This window comes from Drosophila innubila (genome assembly GCF_004354385.1).
Source record: "Drosophila innubila isolate TH190305 chromosome 2R unlocalized genomic scaffold, UK_Dinn_1.0 1_C_2R, whole genome shotgun sequence".
In the NCBI taxonomy this organism is placed as follows: Eukaryota; Metazoa; Arthropoda; class Insecta; order Diptera; family Drosophilidae; genus Drosophila; species Drosophila innubila.
Genome location: NW_022995374.1, coordinates 7,753,840 through 7,776,360, shown reverse-complemented (window position 1 = coordinate 7,776,360; position 22,521 = coordinate 7,753,840). Strand labels below are relative to the sequence as shown.

General features: G+C 38.1%; 2 protein-coding genes across 2 annotated transcripts; one reads left to right on the top strand and one right to left on the bottom strand.

Annotated features, from left to right (window-relative positions):
- Positions 1–2,052: 2,052 nt before the first annotated feature.
- Positions 2,053–21,537, top strand: LOC117782790 (nyctalopin). The gene is made up of 3 exons (XM_034619827.1): positions 2,053–2,919; positions 8,184–8,344; positions 18,668–21,537. Exons 1-3 carry the CDS (start codon positions 2,053–2,055, stop codon positions 19,884–19,886), a joined length of 2,247 nt encoding a protein of 748 aa, XP_034475718.1. The 3' UTR covers positions 19,887–21,537.
- On the bottom strand, positions 12,148–13,297 carry LOC117784568 (cathepsin L-like). The gene has a single exon (XM_034622329.1). The coding sequence runs from the start codon at positions 13,255–13,257 to the stop codon at positions 12,256–12,258; it is 1,002 nt and encodes a 333-aa protein (XP_034478220.1). The 5' UTR covers positions 13,258–13,297; the 3' UTR covers positions 12,148–12,255.
- Positions 21,538–22,521: the final 984 nt, after the last annotated feature.

The following is a 22,521-nucleotide window of genomic DNA, read 5'->3' as shown; positions in this document are numbered from 1 at the left end:
GCAACAACAACAATGGCTATGTGAAACTTAATAATTCACACGGGAGTGAATTTTTCACAATTTTCGCTTTTTGCCGCTGCCATAGAGAAAGCCAGTGGTTAGGGGATGAAGAGCGAGGAGAGGAAGAGAGAGAGAGAGAGAGACAGAGAAGGAAGAAGAAAGGGAGAGAGAACGATTGGATGGTTAGTTGACTCTGCTTGTTTTTTACCAATTTTATTGAAGCGTAAAATATGATCCAAGACCTGGCAGCGCCTACTAACGGGAAGAGAGAGAGAGAGAGAGAGAGAGCAAGAGCGAGGGAGCGTGTATGTAGTTTACAGTGTATCTGCATGTGTGTGTGTGTCTGTGAGCTTTCAACTTTTGTTGACAGTATGAAACCTCAAAAGTTTGCACTACGCTTTTATTATTTGCTTTACAGCTAGTTAAGGGCATTGTTCAAATTGCTGGCGTGTGCAGAACAAAACGAGAGTTAAGAAGGTTGCGGGGTGAAATGATTGTCGAAGGTCTTTTCATTGTTTGCGCTTGCCATATGCAAATCGGAAAGTAACTGGCAGTCAAACGTACAAATGTCCTGGGGTTAAAACGGCAAAAGATTTGCTTGTAATTTATTAATTACTTAATTGAGTGTTGGCCAAAGGGCAAATATTTAATTTAAATAGAGCAGATATTAACAGCACTGAGTGTAGATGAGTGTTTGTTTAAATGTAAGTGTGTGCAAGTATGTGGGATGAGCAATGCATTTACAGTGACATACATTTATTTTTATCAGGGATTACAGCAATTAAAATTTTTTAAATAATAACTCTAAAATAAAAATTCAGTTTTACCTCTTAATTTCAAAATTAATTCAAATTTAATATTTAAATATCAGAAGTTATTTATTAACTCCAATAAAAATATAAAGAAATACTTAAAATACATTTTTTTTAAGAAATTAAACATTAAAATTTATTCAAATAAATTTACTCCTGTTTCGGAGTGACCCTAAAAGTAGGCAGTAAAATATGTAACAGCCGCTGAGTTTATTTTGCAGGTTCATCTAAAAAGTATGCAATGAAAAATTTTACAAAGGAGGCCATTCATATTTGCAATTGCAAATTAGTTGGAATTTAAATACTTAGATTGCTTACTATTTAAGTGACTTAAAATGCAAATTAGACTGTGACTCCTGTTGCAACACCTTCTCTAGGAGTCCTAGAGTTGCCGTCGTCTTGCGTTTTTTGGGTGCGTAATTCATAAAAAACTTTTGCGGCTGCTGCCAGTTTATTTAACGCACTCGCTTTTTCGAGAGAGACGCCACAAGATTTATGCGCATAAGTTGCCCGCTAATATTTCATAAATGTCGAGTCACAGACAGAACCAAACTCGAAGAACTCTGAGCACCGCAGCACCGAGAAAAGTCAGAGCTCGTTGGCCAATGAAAAGTGCTGACAACTTGCATAGAAAGTTGCTGACTTTCCAGACGACGAGCGGTGAGTTTGAGTAGAAAATGAAAATGGTATTGAGTTAGCTGCGCTGCATTTTATGGCTTAAATGCAAAAGGACTCCTAGGCGTGTCGGCAGTTTCTCCTAATGTGCAATGTCCAAAAAGTTTTGCATAATGCAGTGTAATAGTTATACTCGCAGTTACTTTCATGATCTGTCATAGGCTGGAGTTGGAAAAATGAATGGTTGCAGATTAAATGATATACCCGAAGACTTTACTTAAAAGACTTAAATTTAAAATTCATATAATTTAGCATTTATATTTAAAGTCTTAGTTTTTTAAATCATTCTTAATAAATTAATAATTTACTAATTGATTTATTCGACTAGAATCATTGCACGATAAATGATAGTATTAAGTTAATATTTTATGTAAATACATTTAATAATATTTTCTTGACTCTCTTCTACTTGCAGCACACTGTCAACTGTCAGCAATGACGTCCAATAATTGGTGATATTGCACCACAAGCAACTTAAATTGAAAGCAGATAACTCAATCACAGCAGCAACAACAACTTGAAGGCAATACCAAGCCGAAAAGGCGCACTCAACACCACCAGTAAAATGGCAACCAACAACAGCAACACAAACAACTTACACACAAAGTGGCAACACAACAGCAAACCCCCCGCGCCCTGCCCCTCAACGCTTTCATCGCTACTGTTGCAAATTCTGCTGCTGCTGCTGCTGTTGCTGCTTTCGGCCAGTTGCACGGACGCCTTCTGCCCCTCGAAGTGCCAATGTCTGGGTGGGGATGCGAACAGTCGGGCGCTGTGTGTGGATGCGGCACTCGAGGATGTGCCCATCCAGCTGAATCCGGAGACAAAGTACATAAACCTGACACTGAATCGTATACGCAATCTGGAGTTTACACTGCCCTTCTACATGAAACTGGAGGTGCTTGATCTGTCGCAGAACATCATCGAAACGTTGGGCTCCAAGAATTTTGAGTATCAGACGGAGCTGCGTACGCTCAACTTGAGCCGGAATCTGGTGAGTGCTTTGCACAAAAACGCCTTCAAGGGATTGACGAATCTGCTGTTGCTGGATCTCAGCTACAATCGCATTGAGACAGTGCATCCCACGGCACTGGGCGATCTGGCGGCATTGGTGGAAATCGATTTGACCAACAATAATATTGTTAGCCTGGAGGACAACTGTTTCAAGGGCATGCTATCGCTGGAGGTGCTTGTGTTTCGCAACAATCGCTTGCTGGACATCCCAGCCAGCAATCTCTGGCATCTGCATGCACTCAAGAGCCTCGACATGTCCGACAATCTCGTCGAGTTTGTTCGCAACGACAGCTTCGAGGGTCTCAAGGAGCTGCTCGCTCTGAGCGTGCGGGGGAATGTGATGAGCGAATTGGATGTGGGTGCCTTTGAGGGACTCATCTCGCTAAAACATTTGGATCTATCGGATAACAATTTGACGGTGAGTGTGAGCCATAAACAACATGGAACAACATGTCGTATACTTGTTAGATAAAATAATTTAGCATGAAACAGGCGGATGCCACACGCATAAGGGCTAAAATATTGTGGCAGCCTTTTAGGCGAAGAGAGGAACTCACACACACACCCACACACACACACACTCGCACATGTATTTGGGAGCACATATGTACATAAATCAGACACTTTGCTCTGTTGCTTTCGTAGTAAATCCTGTGACCAACACTTTGCAAAGCGGATTGCAGGCGAACTGTGTCCTGTGTCCTGTCTTCTGTCTCCTGTCTATTGTCTTCTGTCTCCTATCTACTGTGCTGGGCGGCAGCTTAAGTTCGTCCTTCCTGTGCTGCCTTTTGCATACGCAAAATTAATAACCATAACTTGTTGTTGTTGCCACAGTGCGGGTGTGTATCTGTGTGTGTGTGCGTGTGTGTGTGTGTGTATCTGTGTGTGAACTTCACATACACATTCCAAACAACACTGGTGGTGTATGTAACGTCCTTTGGCCATGTCCTTTCCTATTTATGCATGCAAACATGTCCGTACCGTGCTGATTTCTGTTGCGTGTACACTTTGCTTAGGCCCCACATTCGAGTACATTCGTCGACATTTTCCGTTCGTTAAATGCTGCCTCTATTCTCCTTTCTCCTACTTTGTCCTTCAGCTCTTCCACGACTCTTAATTTGTGTCTGCTTTTTTCGATGGTCCTGTTTAAAGTTTAGTGTCTACTGTTCTTTGTACTCAACAGCTTTAAAGCTGCTTAAACTTTATGACCAAACACTTGGGCATACTTGAGTAGGTTCAATTTGTTGCATGCCACGCTTCATGTAACTTTAAAGAAGGATATACAAGGAAGAACACTTCAGTCGAGTCTTCGACTCGGAGACACATTCTACTCAACTTAAATGTATGCTTATTTTATCTATGAAATTTAAACTCCAAAAATGTACAGATTACTGCATACTTTTAGGCTGTCGTGTTGCTCAAAAATTTAAAACAGTCATAACTAACGTTATATTTATTCGATATTTATGCTATTAAATAGGATGATTGTTAATAATATAAGAAAACTTCCACCACCAATTAAATCTGTCGATAAAGCGGAGCTTTTTCTGATTTGCGAAGTGTCATAGTCACTAATGGTAGCAGAAAACCAGTTTAAATAAAATATACAAATTTTTTATGAAAAAAAAAAAAAAGAAGTGTCATAGAGAGTGTAAAATCATTTTCAAGCAAATGTGGCTTTTCTATATTTTATAGTCTTAAAAATCTATGAGTTCATGCAATTGGTAAAAGTATGCAGCATTTTTTATCTTTAATTCAATATTATTGTGAACATTGATTTAAATATTTTTATAAATTTCAATTAAAATATTGTGAAAGCATTCCATTGATATTGTCCTCTCTCAAGTGGGAAATATGCAAACATTTCAGGCATACATTTACTTACATAATAGGAGCAGGTATACTCTTAGATAAAGAATAGAAACTATGCTTTTGGATGCATTATAACAACTGCCATCATGTCTGCGCATAATAAAACAACAATCTCAATAGAGGTTGCCGCTTGTGTACCGGCTGCACCTGAAAAAGGTAGAATGCAGTTTAGAAAATACCAAAACTTGCTATGTTAAAACAAAGTCGCCATGTTGCTCAGGATAAGCAGCTCCAAATGGCAGTCAGTTGGATTTTTTCATTCCCTGAGAAAGGCAGGAGTAAGCAGGAGCACGACACGGACACGGAGTTGCATGCCGTTGCATATCGTTTGAGGCACATGGTCTTGGGCAAGAGGAGGGGCAGTGTCCATAGAGAGCACACGGCCAGACCATATATTTCAGCTGCGAAATGCCAAAAGGTATTTTAAGTAGTTTCGAACTGATTCCAAGCGCCATAAATTCCTCTGTCGGTTGCCGTTGACTACGCGCAGCTTCACCTGCTTAGTGTCTCCTCCTCCTTCTCCTCCTCCTCCTGCAGCTCCTTCTTCTGCTCCATTCGAGGCATGTGCTTAGTGCTCAGCAGTCCTTTATCCCTTTTTAACGACCATAAATATGAGTATGTGTGCAGTTCAGACAGGTAGCTAGACTTGGTCCTGAACAGTATTCAGATGCCCAATGCATTCGTCAGGCTGTGGCCATGATGTTGCCTCTTGTTTTATTTCAAAACCAGTGTTGCCTGTTTGCATAAAGCAACAACAACAACAACAACAACAACTGCAACTGCAACTGCAACTGCAACTGCATCTGCAACTACAGCAGACGGTCCAATCTGTGATTACATAAAAATGCATTCAACTATACTCTGAGTACCCGTTACTCATACTTGTAACCATACTGGACATTCTCTTCTTTTGGTCCCAAGTTGCTCCTCTTAAAGGCTTAGAATTCTGCTTGGCCAATATTATGCCGATGTGTTTATTGTCACAAGCAAGTACACATAACTCCCTTCGATAGTGTTTGAAATTCGTGTTGTTGATAGATTAACCAAAATTGATTTACAGGCAGCTATTGTTCTTTAAATTCTCAAAAGTTAGCCAAGGATTATTTAGGAAATGCAGTTTATTAAGCACTTATTAGAACAAAAATTTAAGAGCTCCTGCTTCAGAAAATAATTATATTTTACATTTATTATAAAAACAATTTATTTTTATTTTAAATTCAATTCGGAAACATTTATTCATACCAATTTAATTTTAAAGCAACCCCAAAACTATGCTAAGCTAAACAATAACATTATTTTTTTTTTATTTTTTTTTTTTATTAAAAATACAATGAAATTTTTACAAAGGATGGCAACTTAAACTAATCAGAAATTAAAATATAAATAAAAACAAAATTTTTTATGATAGAACCCAACAATGAATTAAAGATATCATATAAAGGGGAGGTTTAAAGGGTGATACTGGGGAGGTCGTCTAAATATTGGTCGGAGATCTTCATTCTTCAGAATCAATTTTCATATGAATCCCCACAATTTATGTTGCATACTTTTTAGCGCGCCTTAAAAGCATTAAGCTTTTAAGCAATTGAACGTTTTTTTGATTCTGCTTATCCTAAAAGGAAAACAAAATGAAACAATTGTAAATATTTTTTGTTCGTCTGGTTTTAGTCAAACACATAGGGAGATATGTATACAGACAGAGAAACAGGACTTTAATGACAATAGGACCCTATATACGATCGATCAATAATATATACAACTTCCCTGTTCTCACTTTTAGTCACTTTTGTATGAATGTAGAGTATAATAATATTTTATTGAATGCGCTTATATTTGCATTGTTTAGGGACATGCACAAATTCTGTGCTAGAAAATGAATGAATGCAAACATTTGATTTTCAATGCAAATTGCTTATGCGCAATTTTACATATTCCATAATTTAACGCAAATATTCTCAACTGTGTGTGTATGTGTGTGTGTGGTAAGAGTATATTGTTGTTTGCGATTTATTGTGCTTTTAGCTGAGAATTATGATTTTGCATTTTACGCATAAATATTATTGCACTCAACATTGCCGCCAAATAATTGCAAAAATATCACAACATATGAAAGGGGAATTTCTGAATTTATAATCAATTTATTTGTTGCTGCAAAATTATTCCATTTACAAATACAAATACGATTACATACAGATATGCATAGAAAAGAGTACATACAAACTGATTTGCAAGCAGCTTTTGTTTTTGTATTGCGCAATTTGTTTATTGAAGTATATGAAAAAAATAATTTTATTGTTGAAAAGTTATTAGATGTAAAATTGAATATGTAAAATTCGAAACAAAAATCGGCTTGAAAAGTGCAGTGAAGAGTGAAAAATTCAAGTTAAAGAATTACTCTCACTACACTCGAAATAAAGCAATAGTCTTTTCGAATATGAAGTAAATGAAAATATAAAATACCTTAAATAAAAGTTATATTATCATTTTAATTTTTATTAAACCTTTTTTCATTGAGTTGGTTGCAAAGTCCAATAAAATATCCAATAATAATTGGGTCAAATAAAGTCAAAGGGCACTGCAAAGAGGGAAATTAATTTGGAAAATCAAAGTCAATATAATTTCGCTTTCTTCTGTGCCTCTCGTGCCAGCTACCTTCCATTTACCCACTTGTCTTTTTCTCTTTGCCCGGCTATTTTCCCTTTCCAATTCCACAGCAATTTTCTCGCCTCATGCTTTTTGCTCCCTCGGTTTTTTACGCTGCGCTGCGCGGGTAAACGAACTGGCCAAAGAATCAGCCGCCGCCCTTGTCCCGCCTTTTTTCAGGCCCAAGCCTTTTAATTAGTCAACCGCCCACGTTTCTCCCCTTTTGAAGTGCAACACAAACAGAGAGCATAAGAATTGCAAAAGGGTTAAAATGTGAGCTGAAAATTGCCATTAGTTTATACAATTGCAGCGCTTGGCCTACATTGCGTATGCGTAATACTTTTAATTTTTACTGTTTGCCTTATGAGTTTGGCACTCCCCATTCCCTCTGTCGCTCTCTCTCTTTCTCTTTTTATTTCTCTTTTTTTTTCTCTTCGTCCTAACTGTTCATTACGTTATCGCTGCCGCTTTTCGTGTCCGGACGCTTGGCACGTAGCTTCCGACACGCGAGCAGCCCCAAGGAGTGGCAGAGGAGCAGGCTGAAGGGATAGGTAACAGCCAGGCAAATAGCAGAAGCACAGCTTTTTTATGAGCCATCCGAAAAAAAGAAACAGGCAAAAGCTTTTGCGCTTGCCAAAACTGGCAGGAAAACCTTTTGCCACACACGGCTGAGACTTCTTGTTGTTGTTTGGCCCTAACAAATTTGTTGCCAGATTGATTGTATTGCCAACACACACAGGCGCACACAGATTTGGTCCGAAAATGGCGCACGGATGTACATGACGTACATGACGTTTCCGTTTCCGCTGCAGCCGCCAAATGCTGCGCTTTTCAAGTGTTTCACATTTTATTGTTAACTAAGAGAAGATTCTTCTACCCACTGAGCTCTTGAAGCATTTGAAATGGCAGCGCTTTTAGAAACAAATAAAAACTGTGAGTGGGCTAAAAGGGATAAACTAAGGCGGGTAGAAGAAGCAGCTGTGTACAGTGGCAACTATCAAGTGCAGCCGCAAAACGCTTTTAAAGTTGAGTGGTTTGCATTAACATTTTATAAGCCCGGCTAACGCAAACTTGGCTATCACTTTGCTTAAACGCTGCACATAAAATGATTTTTTTCTATTCTCACTCTTCCCCCTTTTTTTTTGTTCTCTCTGTTTCTCTTTACAGATGGTTCCCACACAGCAGCTCTCGAAACTTTCGAATCTCACTTATTTGAACTTGGGCGGCAATCGGTTTGCCCACTTGCCAGCGGTGGCATTTTTAAACTTGTTTCATTTGCGCGAATTGCATTTGAGCCGGTTGGACTTTTTGCAGCGTATCGATTCGAGGTAAGTTCCCATCTTTCATCACAATACAGCTGAACCAAGTGAAAGTTAAAGTCCTTTCCCTAAGTTAAACTAAGTGTGTGTGTTTGTATTTCTATTTCTGAAAGATAACTGGGTCACTGTTACGCAATGCAGACTTAGCAAATAGTTCAACAGAAACTGGAGAGAGAATATCAACAAACTGGACAAACTGGCAAATAGTTTGCTTAAAGTGAGACTTGTATTTAGTATTAACTAACACTGAAAGCAGAAAACATTTTAGAACAATTTTAAATCGAAGTCAGCTATAGAAATTTGTAGGTCAAATTTAACAGTGCAGAGACTTAGAAGATTGTTTAGCATTTGATATAAAAAGTACAGCAAAAATATCAATATTTGTTCACATTAAATAACAGTATATTTGTGTTCGTTAAAATAGATTTTATTACCAATTTATAATATATTATAAGTATACTTATAATTAGCTTACGGATCTTGTTGTTACTATATGCTTTTTTTTAATAATACTAACCTTTTAGTTTTGCATTGAAAGTTGCCAAAAAGATAGGCAATTCACTATTGCTAATCATCTGCCTCAGTTGATGGATCAAGCTCAGAGCATGCAATTTCATTTGTAATCGCTTTATGCTCATGCGAATCTCAGTAAACGACGCTTACAGCCTGAATAGTACTAAGCTATTTATGCAATTCACTTTCACACACTTGCACGTGACCCCCACCTCATCCACACACACACACAGACACACACACACACACAGACACTCACATACAGTCAAAGATAGACACTTAAACATGTTCGGGCTACAAATCATTATTACTCAATGCAATCAATCATGCCTAATACGCTTTGGTAATAAGATGCCACCGCACACACACACACACACACACACACCCACACACACACACACACCCAGATCTTTACACACACAATCAAAAAGCCAAATTAAAGCCCCTTTCCCCTCTCCGAGCTCTACATCCTGTTGCAGACAGAGAAATGCTTGCGCTCAATTCGTGCATATGTTAATTCAATAATTCCAGGCAATTTTCATATCAAATCATCATTGAACGAGCCTCTGTCTGTGCCAAAGTCTTGTCTTGGTTGTCAATCAACCACCAATTTCAGCTCCTCCCTCCCTTGCCCAACATCCCTTCGTATTCTCCTTTTCCCCCAAAGCTTTTACAACAATATTAACATGACTTACATGCTAGAAGCTCGAACCATGCAATTGAATCGATCCACAGATGAAGAGAGCTGTCACTAAATCTGTTTAATTTTGTAATTTCGTTTGATATTCTTGTGCTGCGTCATGACAAATCCCCATGACCTCCCCTCTCAGCCCTCCCCCTGCTCACATTTCCTGCTTTCACTCTCTTTAACATTTGTAATTGCTTTTGCTTTTGTTTGGTTTTGTTTGATTTCTGTTTCAGTCTTGTTGCAAACTTTTCTCTCGCCATTGTTAACTGTCTTTCAAATTGTTGCTTAACTGAAATTTACATGCCACTCATACACACACATACACAGAGCCACCCAGACACAGACACAGACACAAACACACTCATGTGCTCTTTTCGAGTTATTTGCAAACTAAATTTTGCATTTGTCTCCGATGGCATCGAAAAATCTTTTCCACTGTCACAAAATCTTTATGCTAATCAAGCAGAATTTGAATTTCTCATTGCTTTATTCCTTAGGCAGCTTAAATAAATTTGAATAGATTTGGGGTGATTGTTAGAGGGTGAAAAGTTGGCAGAACAAATTGTTGCATACTTTTTGGAGCTGTGGATTTTAATTTATGTACTGAAATATTTCATAGCTCTACGCGTAATGATTTTGAAATTCTTCCAGAAGACAGACATATAGTAATGGTCACTTTATTGTTAGAAAGATTGTTTATAAGGTGTCTGAAAAGTTTCACTTATCTCAAACTCAACAGACATACTGAAACCTTATGGCCATTTAGTACCGAAAAGTTAAAAAAAAAGTGTTTCAACACACAGGAAATTATATTTCGTAAAGTTTCAAATAAAGTTGAAGGCTTGACTGCTGGCGACAGTAGCTGAAATAAGTCAGTGGATGTTGCCAAAGGGGTGCAGACAAATTGGTAAGCATTCCCTCAAATGAAAACTGAACGGAAATAGCGCAATATTTTAAAGATATGCCAAGCGCTGCAACAAACCAGGGACAGGGCTCCAGAGAGACACATATATGTAAATATTTATGCAAATACGTTAATGGAAACTCCCCTCAACCCTGGCAGGAACCGGCAGGCGACGTGCGACGATGGCGACACGCTGATAGCAAAGTTTATGGCAGATACATTTCGCAAACTGAGAGATACGCGTACGAGAACACATGTGTTGCTCTGAGGTTGCCTCATTATAAAAACCTTACACCTAAACAATCAACGCGGGCTCACAAAATTCATTAGGCAGTGGCACGTCCCCCAAATGCAAACAACCCTGCCAAAACACTTCACCCACACCTGCCCCTCCCTCCCTGCACTTGAGCATATCAAAGGGAATATTAAGTGAACATTTTTACACCGAATGGAAGCTGTGCATCCCTGCCAGAATCCGTCGTATGACTTAATAGCAAAAAGTCATTCGCTACATTAACAGTCCGTAACTCCATTCTCCTCCTTCCCACTTAAAGGGATAACCCGAAAGGTGTTGTCGTTGCGGATTTCAAAATTCAAACTAATTGTTTTAAAATTTATGAACTTTGTGTGAGATGAAACCCTGAACTGACTTCAATCCCTTTCACTCGATTTCGGATGAAATATAATACGATTTTAACTCGATGCTGGGCATGTGTGACATTTGTTTTGTGGCAGCTTTGGGGTTGTAATTTGCCCGAGATCCCCTCCGGAGTCCATGGCAGCTTATCTCTGAAGTTACAGTAGCAGCTTATGGTTGGCTACTTCAGTAATGAGTTGAATTATGGGAAGGACAACAGGAATTTAAGGTAGCGATATATTTCGAGTGTAATGGACCGGAATCTAATGATTTCTGTCTGAAAATTGGGGTATGGATACGACTTGGAGAAGGATTACAATACACTTGAGAGTACAGTGAACTTATTACCAGTTTAATATCAATTGATCATGACTTTACTTGCAATCGACTTTCGTTTAGATATAGAGAGATTAGTAGATAGCTCTGTGAAATGGAAAAATGTGAAAAATTATGTTCACTTTACTGTGAAAAACTTGTAAACAGTCCTAAATTTGAACAAACTTTAGTAAATTAAATAAGAATCATCAAATAAAGTTTCAAACAAAGTATATAAAATGATTGGTTTTGAGTTAGAAGCAAATTAAATTAATTCTAATATTATTAAAAAACAATTAAATGGTCACTCTAAAATACGAAGTCTTTATATTTTACTTACTAACAGTCAAAATAAAGAAAGATCTTTAAATAAGACTTCTAGATAAAGCTTATGAAATAGTTATAAGTCAGAATGAACATATAGTTTACAGTAAATATGCTCTTTCCATTAATATTTATTTGTTTTATTTGTATTCTGTTGAAGCTTTCAAGAGCCTTTTCAAATGAGTTCAATGACCTGTCGCTGTTGTTGTTTTAGTTACAATCTATGACATCATACACACACACACACACATACGCAGGTATTTCTTTATCGAATTATTTCACTAAATCCATTATAGAACAAATGTGAATATTAATAACGAGTACACATTATTATCCAAGAGCTTAGCGAGCACTTCAAATATCCTCCGATAAGAGTCATTCACGAATAAAATCAGCTGCCATAAACAGATTTCAAACTGGAATTATTTTAATAAAAGTTTATTTGCATTTTACATTTGAAGGGAGAAATAAAGTGAAACATTTAATTGACTTATTTGTTATAAGTTGATAAAAGCAGTTGATGCTAAGTCTGATCACATTCAGACCAAAGGATAAAAGGCATTGCTTGCAATTCTACACTGATTATTTCTATTGCGAGACATGCGAATGTATCCGCTTTCTCCCCACGCGGATCCCCAGGAGTTTTTGACCAGCCAGTAATCTCCGCCTTGGTTATCATGGCCATAGCCCACAACAGTCACAGCGTGATTGGTTGGCTTATCACACGACGGATCGTTGAAAACGCCGCCACGATAAAACTGCATATTTCGGGATACATGAATGGACGCTGAAAGGGGACCTGTGATTGCAACGGCAGCAGCCAGACTCGACTCACTGTTCACTTGAACCCTCGCTATGGCTCTGACAGTGGCGCCAATGAAGCGTTTATCAAATCGACACGATTGTTGAGTGGCCCTATATGGATACGATTGTTCCGTATCAATGCCACCATTGATTTGAATATACTGCAAAGCTCTTGCATGTGATCCGCCGTCGCAGCCATGATTGCTGAAAGGGGCTCGACTAGAGCAATCCAAAAGATTCTGTTCGGAAAGTGAGATCAGCTGCCGGTTCTTTATAAAGTGCTGACTCTCCAGGGTGCCTACGGCCGCAAATGCCCAGCAGGATCCACATTGACCTTGATCCTTTACTCCAGTGACAGCTCCCTTGGAACGCCAATCTATCGAACTAGGTATAGCAACATCCTCCGGTTGAGTATATATAAAGTCTGTAAGAGAATCGGACTCCGTAATATTGTGACTTGGCAGCATCAGACTCTCAAACTCCTTGGCTAATAAGTCGGTAAACTGATTTACTCCCATTTCATAGGTCTCCTCGCCTGCGATATACAGTTTATTGTGCTTATCAATCATCTCCTTGTTATCTATAAAGATCTGTCTGCGAAGCTGCTCCTCGTCTTTATTCTCATAGATCTTTCCATACTCCGTTTTAAAGGTATTCCACTCCGATTCCAAGACATCGGCATAAGAAATCGCCTGCACGTATCCGATAAGTGCAAGAAATGCAATTATTATCTTCATGTTCGACTGCGTTGAAAACTGATTAAAGACTGCGTCTGTCGAACTCAATGCAGCATTTTATAGTGATTGGAAAGTTCAACATTTTTTTTATCAATTCGCTAAACCATCATAAAGTTACTCACCTAACAGTTCCAAGAATCCATTCAGTTTGGTCAACAAGCTTCAGGTTTATAATGCTAGTTTGGTCTGGGTAATGTTTGATAAGATATATGATAAGAAATATGAGCTAACTTATATTGTATTTAAAGGGTAAATAGAGGTCGTTTCTAGAAATAATTTGTTTACATTTCAGTTGAATCAGCTACAGTTACTGGAGATAGAGGTTAGTAGGTATACATATTATACACGTAATGTAATATTATATTGCACAGATTCGTGACACGACAGAAAGCACTTCACGAGTCCAACTCTCATCTCTTTCTCTGTCCTAAAGGGCTGTGAAATAGGGTGCAACAGCGACAAAATGTTAATAAATGACAGCAAATAAACAAACAAAGGAAACTGCGAAGAGTCTCCCACCTTCCCCCGCCATCTGCTCTTGGCCCATTTAACAATGGGGGCGTTGAGGCAGCTGCTGCTGCTAATGCTGCTGTTGCAGCTCACAAAAGTACGCAATGCATAATTTCATGTTTATATATACACATTTTGCGAGTGCTAAGAAAAAAGGCAACAACAACAACAACAGCAGCTGCAAAATGAAAGCAGGAAGAAATTACGGAAACAGGAAAACATAAACATGCTGCTGCCTGCCTAACAGCCTAACAGGCAAACGGGCTAAGAGCCCCACAGTCCCTCCCTTCCTCTCTGCTCCCTTTGCAACTCAGCCAAGTTGGCAATTTTTCCATAAATTATGAACATGGAAATATTTCAAGGCAACCTTATGAGTAGCTATTATGCGTATGTCTATACATATACTATATATATAAAGAAAGAAGCAGAGAAAAAGAGACAGCTTATAAAAAATAGACAGAGAGAGAGAGAGAGAGAAAGACTCCAACTCTAAGCAGTTCTATTTATGCATATGCATACTTTTGTGTGGGGGAGAGACACTCACAGGATAATTGCCAGAGTCCTGCACTGCACTTGAATTTCAAGACAAATTTAAATTATGCAGGCCCAGTTAATAACACGAGTTAAGCCAGCAAATTCTGTAAATTCTGCGAATTCTCTTAAATGCAATACTTGAACTAAGCCAAGATTTTATTGGTATTTTAGCAAAACATTTAAAAAATTAGTTAAGAATATTTATAAAATGTTTATATACCACTCAGCATTAACAAGATTTCTGTCATTAAGTCTCAGTTTATTGTTAAAGAGCTTATAAATTATATAACTTTAAGAAGATTTCTGTCATTGCTAAAATTTCATTTTTTGGTCTGTTTATGCATAATTCACAATTGAAATGCATTAGAAATGCCAGATATTATAAGTAAGAACCCTCGTTATATAAGGTATACTTATTGCTTTGTCATTTTGTTGCGTTGACATCGCGGTTTCCGCTCACACAATAATTAAAGGTTAAACGGGGCGTATGCGCAATTCAAAAGCGTTTAAAATGCCATTAACAAATGCTTTGGGCATGTCATATGATAATTTGTCGAGGACTTAGACCAACAATTTGCGAGTGTATGTGTGTGTGTGTGTCATGGCAATTAGTTAATGATTGCTCGAGAGCGAATTTAGTAGTCCGGTATTAAATTTAAAGCACTTTAATATCCATTTCGATTCAACTGTCATCGCAGTAAAACTCAATAAATCAGAAGCAAGTAAATCGAGGCTCAATTCGGCAGGCAATAACAATTTCTGCTCTAGGCTATCAACTGTCATATCTCTGTTTTTGTCTCTTTTATTCTCGTACTGTCTCTCTCTCTCTTCATTTATTTTAGTAAATGTCAATCAACTGAATAGAGAGCGGATTTACTTCAACACAAACACAGACAGAGTCAGAGTTATAGAGAGGTGCAGACAGGATTCAAAAACTATATGAAAACGGAAAAACATATCAAATGATTGACTGACTGGTTGAATGCCTGACAAACTGTTTGACAGACTGACTGACGGATTGACTGGCCATCCAGTTGCTTCAGTTGACGGTCGTCTAACTGAACTCTGACTGTTCTGACGACCGGAATCGGGAAACGTGACTGAACCCGACGAACATGGACAGCAAACATTTCAATCCGATTTTCAGCAATTCCAATTCAGACGCCACACACACTCACACACGCACACCCGACAATTTGCATATGAGTTGGCCAAAAAAAAAAAAAAATATACACGAAGACAAAAACAACACCAACATTTTCTTCTTCGCGTAGACACACACACACACACACACACACACATTCACATGGCAACCATTTCCGTTTCCGCACGTTTGACGCTGGCAAAAGCAGGCAAAACAACAAAGAAGAAGCAAAAAATGAAGACTTAAAACGACTCTGAGATACCCTACATAATATTTATTAATTTCACTAAATTTTCATCGCTTTCTCTTTCTTTCTCTCTCTCTCTCACACACTCACACATATGCTCTTTACCCGTAGATAGCTAAGATCCCCTTCGTTATTTGCTGTAGGGTATTCAAATTCAACGTTACCCGCATCAACAAAAAAAAAAGAAGAAAGCAAACACGTTACACAAAATGAAGTTTGATTCTGAGCGTAGGACAGCAAAAAGGCTGGCGCTGTTGTTGGCAGTCGAAAAGCCGTCTATTCCCTCTTCCCCCTCTTCGCCAGTTCCATCCCCGCCTGCCATGCTTGTCCAACTGACAGTCAGCTTTTTGTGTGCCTTTCGCTGGCATAGAAAACATTTTGGCGACGCCAAAAGTTGCATTAAAGAGCGTTCAACAGCAGCTAGCGACCTGTGGCATCGGCTCAAGTTCTTGCCCCCGCAGGTGGAAACGGAAATCCCAGCCAATGTCACGTTTTTTCCACTTCTTCTTCTTTATTTTTGCGGGCAAGTGTTTGGATCTTAGCACTATTTGCATAATATTTGCACAAATAATTGAATTTGTTTTTTCTGAATATTTCTCAGCTAAATTGTTCAAGAGGAATTCACTTTTTCTGCTGCCAGGGGGGAAGTTTTCTCCGAATTCCCACTGTGCAGATAATGGCGAAATTTTTAAGCGCCTGCAATTGAAGTTTTTGGATGTTTAACTTGCCATTAAATTGAACGTTCAACATGAGAGTGCTTCATTTGTTTTGTCTAGAAAGTTTCAAATGGTGTGGGGAAATAACTAAAATAAATTTAAAGCGTAATAAACTAAGCCAAAATTTGGCATTAAGAAATTTCCATTTAATGAAACTGTCTATTTTGAATGCTTAGTAAATTTTTTTGAAACTAGGATGACACGATTGTTTAAGGCAGTAAGCACATGCATATATATTGAAATGGTCTATTAAGTATAATTGAACAATAATGAATTAACGATATTTTTTTGATAACTGTGTAGTATTTTATTCTTAAAAAAAAAAAGGATTAATTTGTGGCAAAGAACTTTGCAAATTGTTGTCTAACTATTTTCCCTCCTTTGCGGTTTCTAAAATATCTTATTTTAATATATATTCAAACATATTTTCAATTGTAAACTTACTACTGAAACTTATTGAATATATTAAATAAATCTGTAAAATGTATTTATTTAATAGAGCTAAATTGTTAAAGAATAAATAGAGTACTTCAGGTAGTCTAGGGTTATTTCATATTCAACGTTCCCTTACACCTCGAAATCGCATTAGAATCATTCGTGTTGCACATGCAACTTGTCCCTCTTGTGTGTCTCCAACTGTTAGCAATCAATTGCAACAAGCTGCGGCAAACAAATGTGTTTAAGAGGCGCCAACAAAACTGCGTCACTTATCAAACCAATGAATGTGGGAAGGGAAGAGGGGAAAGGTGAAGGGGTTGAAGCGTAGGAAAGTTCAACAGCAACTGCAAGTCAAATAAATGCGTTCATTTAACACGAAATGCAACTTAAGAGCTCGAATCAAATCAAATCAAATGAAATGCAACAAGAAATGAATGAGGGCAAAAAAAAAAAGCATCACTTAAAAGCGACAAATTCACTGTGTGTCAGCGGAGCAGCCACCGACTTGTCGCCAGTTCTTGGTAAGTTGCTCATACGCCATGTTGCACTTACTTTATGCTGAGACTGAGAGCTGCAGTCGGAGGGGAGGATGAGGGGCTATGATGTTATAGGTAATGCACTGCCTGCAGCTGCTGCTTCAACTGCTGCAACTGCTCCAGTCAGCGACTTTGCGACGTTGACTTAACTTGGCAGGGATTTACGGCCACGCTTCACGGAGCATGCAACGTGCAACGTGCAACATGCAGCATGGGAGTATGTACGTCTCCTTCTTCCTCTCTCTCTCTCTCTGTCTCTCTCTTTTTAATATTAAGTAAGTTGGAATAGATGCTGCATAAATAAATCCATGTCGCTTTAGTCGATGTCATGTGGATAAGAGAAGTTTCTCTCTCTCTCTATCTCTTTCTATCACTCTCCGTGTTGCTTCTGTGTGTTTATTCATGTATTTCATTGCCTGGCATTTAAGTTTAACGTTGATGCATAGCATTCTGCATAATTAAAATGAACAAGCAACGAGTTGAGCTTCAAATATACACTATCTCTCACTGTCTGTCTTTCTCTCTCTGTCTCTCTCCCTCCATCTCCCTCTGCATCTGCGTGTTGTGCCAGCTTGTGTGTCTGTATTTGTGTGCATGACAGTTTACACGCTGTCTAACTGTCGCTAAATTAGTTGAAAGCAACCAAATTTGGTAACTGAAAGAAAACTTTTAATAACGAATATTAAAATAATGTATAATTTACTTTTATTATATTTACACGCAAATTTAATTAGTTAGCTGTTTAGTTAGTGTTTATCCAGGGAAATAAGCCGGTATCAAAGTTTGAAGTTGGTGCGACTATTGACCTAGCAACTTTACAGGTCAAATTTTTTGTTTAATTTGGCATAATTTTGTACAATAAAATGATACGTTACAGGAGCAAACTTAAAGTGTTGCTATATATAAACTACGATATAAGTAGTCCATTAAAAGTGAAAACTTCAATTTTCAAACTTCTAAAGGGAACATCAAAATCGGAATCAAAAGCAATACATTTAAAAAAAAAAAAAAATAATATTTGAATGCAGAAATAATTAAGAGTTCAAAACATGAATAAAATGACATTCCGCTTGAAAATCTGCTCATTTTTGGCAAAGTTATGACAGTTTGAAGTTGGTCAGACCTACCTTTAGACCTATTACGGATATTACTGATCTCTAATAAATGTGAATTCAATTTCTAAGTTCAACTCCCTCTTTCTGTCTGCAGTCTTTCCTCACTCCTCACTCTGTAACTTTATTTGTGAATATTTTCTAATTAAACGTTATTTTTTTAACATTTACAGAGCCTTTGTGGACAACACGCACCTGCAGACGCTGCACCTGAACTACAATCCTCAGCTGAGTGACATCCCGATGCGTCTGTTCCAGGGTAATCCCAACATTCTCGAAGTCTACATGCAGAGCAACAGTTTGCAGACACTGTACTCTGCCCAGTTTCCGGTGGATCAGCTGCAGAAGCTCTACTTGGGTGACAATCCGCTGCAATGCAACTGCTCGCTCCTCTGGCTGTGGCGTCTGGTAACCGGAAACTTTGAAGGCTCTGAGCCAGCGATGGAGCATGCCGCTGGTGGTGCGGTGGCTGCACTGGCCAACGATGCATCGGCCATCCGGGAGGAGGATGACACCACGGCAAAGGCGGATGACGGTGTGGCTGCCTTGGCGGCATACATTGCCGAGCAGCATATTGCCAATGCACTGCAAACCACCGAGCCGAGCACATATGATCAACGCCTGGAGGCAGCGGCCAGCGTCAGCTCGAGCAGCAGCAGCGCTGGATACCTGCGGATGGACAAGCAGCAGATTGGCTGCGACATCTGGCGGGATGCGGTGCGGACGCGCCGACAGCTGTTGACAATGACAGAGGGTGAAATCACGTGTCCGGCGCACATTGTGACCGTGGTGTGTGCGGTCATCACCAGCCTGCTGGTGCTCATGATTGCCATCAGTGTGCTCTACTATCTGCGCTTTGTGAAGCGGCGCCGCAAGCTGTTGCACGAACGCGGACCGATGCGTACCAGCAAGAGCATCATCAATGTCCATGACCGAATACTGCAGGGTCATCATCAGCCGCTGGGCGGTGGTGCGGGCATGAGCATGACCCTCGGCGGTTCGGCAGGTGGTGCGGGCATGGGCATGGCCCTCAATTATCCACATCATGCTCAGACGCTGCAGGCGCATCATCACTATCACCAGGCGATGCCACTGCAGGCACATGGACATGAGTATCAGCAGACGACACTGCCCCAGCTGGATAAGCTGGAGCTGGAGCGCTATTTGGCGGCGCAGACAATTGCCAACGAGTATCGGGCACTCAAGCCCTGGGAGCTGCCCGTCAAGGAGGCGGACGATGAGCCGGAGCATCTGTACGAGCGTTTCGATCACTACGAGTATCCGGACACGCACACCATGACAAAGCTCAAGCAGGCGGCGGCGCTTCAAGGCAGCGCCGTGTCCACACCCGCTCCAAGTGCTGGTGGCAAGCCACATGTGGTTTACGTATGACGTGGACGTGGTGGAAAGCAGCAGCAACAGCAGCAGCAGCACAAGGAACAGGATATGGGCATGGAGCTGGTGGGCCTAGGTCTGACCAACAACAACTATCGCAGCTATGTGCAGTGCCAGACCAAGGCCAGTGGCCATTTTTGAAAACAGGGAATCAGCGAGTGCAGCATCACTCATAAGTGAGGTTAAGTTTTCTGTTCAATTGAGGTTATGTTTGAAATTTCCCTAATTTCCCTTTGAATTCGTTTTTTATTATTATTTTCCGTGAATTTTTGATAACTCGCAACAAAGTTTAACAAGCGTCAAATGAAACAAGGGATATGTCTACGTGTATAGCAGCATACTACTTATATATAAATTAAAATAATTAAACAAATCGAATAACTAAGCCTAACAGTTAGTATGTCAAGTTAAGTATTAAGCCAACACACATACACAAATAAATAAATTCAAAGAAATAAGAAATACATATTAAATAGCAATAGTTGAGATTCAATACTCTCACACTGTCTCTCTATCTCTCGTTCTCTCTCACTCTCTTTGCAAAAATATATGAAACAAGAAAAGTAAAGTAAATAAGCAGCAATCTCTTTAAAGTTTAAACATAAAACCCACTCATAGTTAAACGCATTTAGAATTCTAATGATAGCATTTAATTGATAAGCGCATTAAAAACTGAATTTAATATGCATAAATACGACAAGTAAGAAAATACAATTGCAATGCAAAGGGTGTAAAGAGTGCAACAATAACTTAGTTAACTAAACAAATAAATATATATATATAAATATATATATAATTTATTTAGTAGTCTTTTAAATTATTTCCCAGAATGACAAGGCATTAGCTATGGCTATAACAGTTTGTGGATCAAGTGACATAGGGGGACCAAAAACAGTCCATATTAATAATTCCAACCTTAGAGCAGTGCCTACAGCTAATGCCCCATGTTGGTTTATTTCTAATTAATTCTTAACTAAAAGGCAACAAATTTGAATAAACAAAACAAAAAAAATATAACACAAATATAAGATGACAATATATAAAGTGTAAATTTAAGCGACATTTAATTGCAAATATTGTATTTTTCGGGCAAGTTGAAACACGTCAAAACAACAATTGATTTGTAAATACTAATATTAATAATTATAGTAATAACACAAAAAAACACACACATACACACACAAGTACTCTACTCAAGCACAAATCTAGCATAGTTTGCATAACTATTGTACATAATTTATTATAACATTTAAATTTAGTCAAACTCAAACAAAAATCTATATTTAAATCAACAGAAAAATATGAAAATAAATCCAAAACGATATAAAAGCAATTTTTTGAGCAATTCTAATTGAAGAAGAATTTTTATTTGTTGTTATTTTCAGTTCTTCAGCTTGCTAAATTTCTCGACAGAATAAGTTACTCGCAATTAAATGGGTCGACAGCAAAGCAATTAGAAACCCAACTGTAACTTCAATTTGCATGAAAAAAATAAATAAATAAAATCAACAAATACATATGGAAATGAACTTGAAAATAATACGAATATAAATTAAATCAAATACGAAATAAATCAAAAGCAAAGAGCTAAACAAATGTTAACCAAAATGCATTTGTTTAGTTTCGAATGCAAGGAGAATTGAGAATTGAAACAAAAATAAATAAAAACCCCTAAAATGTGTGTATAAAATAACAGTCAGGCGTAAGTTTAAATAATAAATTATGCAAAAATATTTAATTAAATGAACAGGAAATTGCGGCAACAGCCACAAAATTAACATACACAGATACAAAAACAAAATGTTATTTCTTATACGAAGACTGAAGAAAACGATGATGCAAAATAAATATAAATAAAATGAAAAAAAAAACATGATGTATATATTCATTCTCTTTCCAGCTGGTTACAGTTTCTGATTCTTCACAAAACTAAACCCATTAACTTTTTATGACAATTCAGAGATCTGGTATTAAATAAAATCCTTAAATCTTTATCTTAACTGGAAAAACTGAGAAACACACTACTATGAACAAGCCAAATAATTTACAATTCTGAGGACAACCAGTTAAAGAGTAGAAAGACAATAGAATAATATGTGCACCTAATAAATCTGAGTACCAAAGAACTCGTATTACGATTGCCGACAAATGACTGTGATATTGTTCATTTGTCGTCTAATACGCGACAAATCTAGCCAACAAAAAGAAATATGGAATAACAAATAAGACCATGTTAAACAAATAAAGTGCTTGATTTGCTTGCCATAGCCCCAAATTCGCAGACAGAAATAAACTGCAGAAGAAATGGCATAAATCTGGTCGAGAAACAAGTGCTACAAAGAAAGTAACTCGAAACGCCCACCAAACACACTGAGAACAGACCAAATAAAATAAATAAGTACAAGTGTGCAGGAGGGAAATACAAACAAAACAGAAATGTGGCACAGTAAACATAAGTAAGTAATATATTGCAACAAGGGGGCAACTTGGTCAACATGTGCTTGAGACGAGGGATTCCAAAAGTATTTGCCACTCATAAGAAAATTTAAAAAACTTATTCATAGATATATTAAAGATATTAAAGTCTTAATCAATTTCGGTTCTATTAAAAAATATTAAAAAAAACAGAAGT

What these genes read in the sequence shown, in the direction of transcription:
- LOC117784568 (XM_034622329.1), bottom strand. Translation starts at nt 13,257, where the DNA reads ATGAAGATAATAATTGCATTTCTTGCACTTATCGGATACGTGCAGGCG.
- LOC117782790 (XM_034619827.1), top strand. Translation starts at nt 2,053, where the DNA reads ATGGCAACCAACAACAGCAACACAAACAACTTACACACAAAGTGGCAA. An exon ending in TATCGGATAACAATTTGACG is followed by an intron (nt 2,920 to 8,183) that starts GTGAGTGTGAGC and finishes TTCTCTTTACAG; the next exon opens with ATGGTTCCCACACAGCAGCT. An exon ending in TTGCAGCGTATCGATTCGAG is followed by an intron (nt 8,345 to 18,667) that starts GTAAGTTCCCAT and finishes TAACATTTACAG; the next exon opens with AGCCTTTGTGGACAACACGC.